Source organism: Carassius auratus, chromosome 20 (genome assembly GCF_003368295.1).
Source record: "Carassius auratus strain Wakin chromosome 20, ASM336829v1, whole genome shotgun sequence".
Classification (NCBI taxonomy): Eukaryota; Metazoa; Chordata; class Actinopteri; order Cypriniformes; family Cyprinidae; genus Carassius; species Carassius auratus.
The window spans coordinates 375,015-382,229 of record NC_039262.1 but is presented as its reverse complement, the minus strand read 5'-3'; the positions used below and the strand labels follow the sequence as shown (position 1 = coordinate 382,229).

General features: G+C 38.1%; 1 protein-coding gene across 1 annotated transcript; it reads left to right on the top strand.

Annotated features, from left to right (window-relative positions):
- Window positions 1-1,080: 1,080 nt before the first annotated feature.
- LOC113120446 (hairy/enhancer-of-split related with YRPW motif protein 2) lies at window positions 1,081-5,310 on the top strand. Its single transcript, XM_026290255.1, has 5 exons — window positions 1,081-1,410; window positions 2,331-2,409; window positions 2,515-2,598; window positions 2,828-2,909; window positions 3,900-5,310. Exons 1-5 carry the CDS (start codon window positions 1,328-1,330, stop codon window positions 4,556-4,558), a joined length of 987 nt encoding a protein of 328 aa, XP_026146040.1. The 5' UTR covers window positions 1,081-1,327; the 3' UTR covers window positions 4,559-5,310.
- Window positions 5,311-7,215: the final 1,905 nt, after the last annotated feature.

The following is a 7,215-nucleotide window of genomic DNA, read 5'->3' as shown; positions in this document are numbered from 1 at the left end:
TCCTGGCCGTCTCTCACATGGTGATTGGGTTTCAGCACAGGGCTCAGAGCTGTGGGAACGAGTCATCACACTGGCAGCCTGCCTGGGAGACTGTGCTGCGCTCCACCAGGGGGAAGGCACATGACAAGTGGGGTTTTGTAAGCCCAAACAATGTGCCATCTTCACTGTTTAACCCAGGAAATTCACTACAGCTGGAGCCTCCAAACAGAAGAGAAGCCCATGTGTGAAAGTGTGTCTGTCTGTGTCTATGCAGATATTCCTGAGTAACTTTGAATACATTTATAATCGTGATATCAGTGTTTACTGAAACATTTTAAAGGACTTTCATTATGTCCACTATTTAACATGCTGCGCTCATTTAAAAAAAAAAAAGCTATGAAAACTTAGATTTTACCATTAAAGTGCTGTCTTGTCAAATATAGGTCCGTTTTACAGGATGTTTTTTTTTTTTTTTTTTTTTTTTTTTTGCTTTACTGCATATGGTAAGGTTACCCGTAAGGATTTACCAGTTTTGTTGTTGTTGTTGTTCTTAACAAGCATTTTCATAGACACAAGATTAAAATAAGGTTTTCTTTTTACCCGTAAGGATTTACCATAGTTTTGTTGTTGTTGTTGTTCTTAACAAGCATTTTCATAGACACAAGATTAAAATAAGGTTTTCTTTTTTTCTTTGTAAACATATAAGTAGGGCTACCTACTTATATGTTGGAAACCTAAAATTGAAAATCGTTTAGCAATGAGCATGGCGAAAAGAAATCACGTGAGGTAAAACCAACTTGAGCTCGAGCGTCGTTAAATAATCGTTCCTTGCTTTTCGCGTTAATATGATTCTTAACAAAACAAAATATAACATAAATCGTTAGTTAGATATTCGACAGGTCAGCCAATGAGCGCTAACCCGATTTGGCACGCGTGAGATGAACTTCAAAAAACTGCTGACAGAAGTGTCTTCCTTAAACTCATCAAATAATTCGTACACTCTGCTTCCTCATCTGAGCCTTGCCAGAAACCCTTTACCTAGATGTCCTGCTTTATCTGCACACTGGCCAAGCTCTGTCAGGCTCTGAAACACCGTCGCCTTTCTTGTGCGAAGTGTTTCTCACGCTTCTGGGGCCCTCGGGTGCAGAGCGCGAGTGCTGAAGCTGGGCTGAGTCGATTATCAGGGGAATGAAGTTTGAGACCTCCATTCGGCGACTCGGGGCGTGTTTTCTTTTTACGGTGGGTGTTCCCAAAGCAGGACGAGGGCGTGAATGTGAGAGTGAGTCTCCAGCGGTTCGTGGGAAAGACGCTCAGAGGGTTTGGTGACTGTACCTGTGCACACTGCATCATGAAGCGGCCTTGTGAGGACAGCACGTCCGACAGCGACATGGACGAAACTATTGATGTGGGCAGCGAGAATAACTACTCTGGGTAAGCGTGCAGGAACCACAGCTTGTTTGCTGTTCTGTTTCTGAGGATTCACTTTTTACATGCTATTTTAAGATAGTATGCTTTCTTTTGGACATTATATCAAATATTATATTAAATATATAAAATGCACATGGTAATTACATGTATTATAACTAAATATGTTTTATAAACAGCCTATAAAATATAATTACAAAGAAATAAAATATAATTAATAATGCAGTTTATGGTTTTGATGTTCATAAATACTTGAACAAACATTAGGATCTGTGGTGCTCAACAGGTCGATAGCTTACTATAGTCAGAAATGTCACTGAATCGTGTATCAGAGAAATTTAAACTTAATATTTTTCATATATAATGACTGTCTGTACATAAACAGCTGTATTTAACCTAAATATCATTATTAATTTATATACTGTCATGTGACCTAAAGATTTTGTTAATGTGGTAGGATTTAATTCAAGTTATAGATCAAACTGACTACATTAGCTTGTACCAGCAATCATTTTTATGTTAGATCGAGTAGAAATTTTATTTGCAATTTGTAATTGCATGTTGCCATTTTTTACAGAAACGCTTACATGTTACTTAACAGTATTGTGAAATGTTAAAGACATTTCTAACTATTTGAATGTAGGCTATACATATTATTGAGCTTTTAAGCATTATATTAAGGAATTTTTTTGTTTGTTAATAGCTTAACGTTGATATAAAGAATTTTTAATAATTATCACTGTCAAGCATTTAACCTAAAATATGTTGTATGTGGTAAGACAAAAATAACTGGTTTTGTTATTCAAAAATCAAAAATAATTTAATATGACTGAATAAAAATACAAATAAAAAGTAACTTTTGGTAACATTTATAAACTCTTTATACAGTGCACTGATAAGTTTTCATCCCCCTTTCCCCCCCAAAGTCAAAGCAACGGTTCGTTTATAAAATGTGGCTCACCTTCCACAACATCTCAAGTCATGGCTAGAAAGAAGCGGAGAGGGGTAATTCCAAACTTTTTTATATATATATATATTTGTTAAAATCTTTTAAATATTTTTTTAAACTCCTAATACATTACTCTCTGATAATTTGTAAATATATTGCAGATCATTGAGAAAAGACGAAGGGACCGAATAAATAATAGTTTATCAGAGTTGCGTCGTCTGGTGCCAACAGCATTTGAGAAACAGGTGAGTAGATATTTCTGCTTCAGCCCTTGCATGTTTTTTACACACACACACACATACACACACATATATATATATATATATATATATATATATATATATATATATATGCAAAGTAGAAGTTCTAATAATAATAATAATTATAATAAATAAAAAGTAAGTGGAAGAGGATGTTGTCAAAGCTATCATATTAAAAACACTTATCCTCACATATCCTATTGCTTCTCCCAAGGGATCTGCCAAGTTAGAGAAGGCGGAAATATTGCAGATGACAGTGGATCACTTGAAGATGCTCCAGGCCACGGGAGGAAAAGGTAGTCTGCTTGTTATTGGCTCCCGTTTTGCACACCACATAACACTGCAGTGAAATCTGAGTACAGAGTTCCCTTTTGACCAGATTAAAGTGGAAATCAATGTTAATGGTAGGATTGAACTCGTGGGAAAGTGCCGGCAGGACAAAAGAAGCACTTGACCCTGGGATTGTGTTTGCTTTCATAAATCCATGGGAGGGGAGTGGGGCCACATTCACAGGCTGCACTGTTGGGGGTTTGTTAGGGCTCTCCAATGAGTGTTAAAAACGAAGCACTGGGGAGACAAAACAAACATACAAACAGGTCAGGTCACAATCCCGGTCTGCTTAGGTTTAGCCTCTCGAGCACAGTGAGGTTACATTTTACTCATCATGATAAAAGCTTCAAATCAAGTCACCTTTATTTATTTAGCACTTGAACTGTTTCACACCAGCTTCATGGTAATAAGTAGGAAAATAACAGAATCAGAGATGCAAACTTCAAATTCAACATCTCTTGAAAAGCAGCTCTACAGAAACAATAATGTCATTAATCAGCTCATCAGTTCCGTGTTAATTCAGTTCAGTTCAGTACCTGTGAAAAGTTAAATTATGAAATTAGTTCAATTCAGCTATAAAGCAGCTCTACACAAGACAATAGTGTCTTTATTTAGCTCGAGTCAGTTCAGTGTTGATTCATTTTAATTCAATCATACTGTAAAAATTGTAAATTATGAAATTAGTTCAATTCAGCTCTGTAGAACACAATGGTGTTATTATTGAGCTCAACTGTTGATTTATAGTTTAGTAAAAGTGTCACTGTTCTAAGTAAGTTCAGTTATAAAAACAGCTCTATAAGAGATAGTAGTGTCATCATTCAGCTCAATTCAATTCAAGTTTTGTTCACATCCATTGGTGTCAGTGCAGTCAAATTGATAATGCAGTATAACAGAATATGAATATGAAGTGTTTTTTAAACAAATATTTTTAATTGTTCTCTCTCACACTCTCTCAGGATACTTTGATGCTCATTCTCTGGCCATGGACTTCATGAGCATCGGCTTCAGGGAGTGTCTCACTGAAGTGGCGAGGTATTTGAGCTCCATTGAAGGTCTGGATTCTAGCGACCCCCTCCGCGTCCGCTTGGTTTCTCACCTCAGCAGCTGCGCCTCGCAGAGGGATGCGGCCGCCATGACCACATCAATGGCCCATCACCAGCAGGCCCTCCACCCACATCACTGGGCCGCCGCTTTGCATCCCATCCCAGCGGCGTTCCTGCAACAAAGTGGACTTCCGTCCTCAGAGAGTTCCTCTAGCAGGCTGTCTGAGGTTCCTCAGAGGGGTGCAGCCCTGCTGACCTCCTCCTTCACCCACAGTGACACCGCGCTCAGAGCGCCCTCTACTGGCAGCCTTGCACCTTGTGTACCGCCACTATCCACCTCGCTGCTTTCGATATCGGCGACCGTTCACGCGGCGGCCGCTGCTGCAGCGGCGCAAACCTTCCCTCTAACGTTTCCCGGGGGATTCCCGCTTTTCAGCCCCAGTGTAACGGCATCTTCAGTGGCTTCTTCCTCCGTGAGCCCTTCCGTTTCCACATCCACCACATCCCAACAGAGCAGCGGAAGAAGCAGTAAACCATACAGACCATGGGGGACTGAAGTGGGAGCGTTTTAAGTGTTGGATTTGCTCTTGTTGAATCTGGACGTCTTCCACACTTTGTACATAAAGGAAAGAAAACAGCTATTGTGCCTGCTTTGGTCAGCACTTTGGGGTTTTTTCTTTACACTTGTGCACATATGTAACATCAAAGATAAGCCAACTTTCTGGAAGGGAAAGAAAGACTGACTTTACACTTCAAGCTGTGTTGAAATCCATAACAATGGAAGAGCAATTTTCATTTTTGAAGAAAAAATCAGTTACTGTTTAACTTCATGTAAAGGGCTGTACTGTGTGACAGTGCCTGCATAAACACTGCTAATATGCTGCATTTGAGATCTATGATTTGATATTTCTACATAGAAAAAGCATGTGATTTTAACAAACATACAGTAGCATTAGAGTAAAACAGAACAGCTTGTTCAAAGACAAACCAAAGGTTTTGCAGATAATCACTAAAGTGAGGTGTGAATCAGTTTTGTAATCTATGATTTAACAATCCAGTTTGTAAATCTGTATATGTGTAAGATTGTAACTAGAGTTTATATTGAAATTAGACAGATGAGTTGGTATGATGCACTTCAATCACTACTGTTTTTTGGGGGGGGAGACAGGATCTTCTCCGCTTTACACAATAGGGCTACTGAATTAAAAAAAAAATAACATTCACTAATACTCATATGTGAGATTTTCTACTACTGTAACTTTGTTACCTTTTTAATAACCCTACCACACTCTGTAAGATGTAACCATTTTCTATGCAAAAAAAAAGAAAAAAAAAACAGATGTCCCTGAAGAAACTGCGTGATTTTTTTATTCTGACACATATGCCATTAAACCATCATTCCATTTGCTTTCACCACAACAGATCGTGGAATTTTATGAGAGAAAGTAATTGTTTTCCCAGAGCATAATTTGAGTTCTTGAAATTGTATGGTGGAAAAAAAATATTTGTGTTCTTTTATGTGTTTTTCTAATAATGCAGAAGAAGCCAATGAAGTGAAACAAACAACTGCAATTATAAGTGCCACTTCAACAGTCATAAATCTGTCGAAAAAAACTTTAAAGACATACTCCACCCCAAAATGAAAATTTTGCTATTAATCACTTTACCCCCATGTCGTTCCAAACCCGTAAAAGCTTTGTTTGTCTTTGGAACACAATATAAGATATTTTGGATGAAAACCGGGAGGCTTGTGACTACCAGTTGACTGCCAAGTAACGACACTGTCAAAGTCCAGAAAAGTATGAAAGACCGTCAGAATAGTATCGTCAGAATAGTCCATCTGTCATCAGTGGATCAATCTGAATTTTATAAAGCTTCGAGAATACTTTTTGTATGTGAAGAAAACAAAAATAACAACTTTATTCAACAATTCATCTACTCTGCATCACCGTAACACAATTTTGTAGAATATCCGCGGAGCGCAAGCAGCGTATGGAATAGTGTTGAATAAAGTTGTAATTTTTTTGTTTCCTTCCAGTACAAAAAGTATTCTCATCGATTCATAAAATTCAGATTGAACCAGTGATGGACTATTCTGACAATGTTAGTCAGGGTGGACTATCCCTTTAAAGTTTGCTACAAACACATTATGAATAAAACACACACCAACATTCAACATTGTTACATAATCACCATCAATTTTACATTTTTGTTTGTAAAAACTTTCAATGCCAAATTTGACACTGCAATGATTTCAATTATCACTGGAACATTTTAGAAAACATAAAATATGTTTAATGTGGTAACATCTATGGTTTTGTTGGTCAAAAATATATTAAAAAGTAGTTTTTAAAAGTAACTACAAACAACTTTAAAGTAAGCTAAAAAAAGAAAAAACTTTTTAAATATCTTCTTTTGTTTATAAAATCTGACTATGCCAAATTTGTTGATGCTGCAACCATTTCTAAGTAACCTTTAAGAAGTTCTCATTTGATGTTTACTGTTATTCAAAGACAAGGTCCCTCAAGGTCCCCCTTGGTCCCTCAGGGACAGCTCAAGTCAAAACTTATGTAGCTATTCTGGCGGGCGTGAACAAACCATCGGTCGCACTGCAGTAGTGTGTGCCACATGAAAGCACAACAACACCAGTCACTCCTCCCCAAGATGGGTCTTTATGCAGGCCTAATCCACTCCCTTTATGCCAGGGTCTGTTAGACAGATTTACATTAGTAAATCACTGTCACACCATTAAATTCCTTAAGAGAAAAAGTATCAGCATTTCCAAGTGAATGGGGATTAAGGCAAACAGCGCCTGCTACCCACCGGCAATCATGGGAAAAGTGCGGGGCCATAAATCCGCCGGTTATCTGCTTTAGAGCGGCTGGTTCTCACGCCGGGCCCCTGCCTTTGAAGTGGCCGTCATATATCAAGGGCGCACATGATCTCCCCAAAACATCACACAGGCAAAGAGTCAGCGGTGTGAACATGGTCAGTAAGCCTGTCAGCTTCATTAGTTTCCACACATAAAAATGGTTTAGCTACTACAAGATGTGTTTCATGCTCCAGGCCGCAGGATAAAAGCAGCATAGATATGATCATAGCTCACATAGATCATATTCTAGGCTCGGGGGAACAGGATCAGTCATTTTGACTTTTTAACCTAAACTGTTTGGTATTATCTGTAACATTTAATACACTGAAGAGGATGTATTGAGCATATGAAAGTGAA

What these genes read in the sequence shown, in the direction of transcription:
- LOC113120446 (XM_026290255.1), top strand. Translation starts at nt 1,328, where the DNA reads ATGAAGCGGCCTTGTGAGGACAGCACGTCCGACAGCGACATGGACGAA. An exon ending in AGCGAGAATAACTACTCTGG is followed by an intron (nt 1,411 to 2,330) that starts GTAAGCGTGCAG and finishes TCCCCCCCAAAG; the next exon opens with TCAAAGCAACGGTTCGTTTA. An exon ending in CAACAGCATTTGAGAAACAG is followed by an intron (nt 2,599 to 2,827) that starts GTGAGTAGATAT and finishes GCTTCTCCCAAG; the next exon opens with GGATCTGCCAAGTTAGAGAA.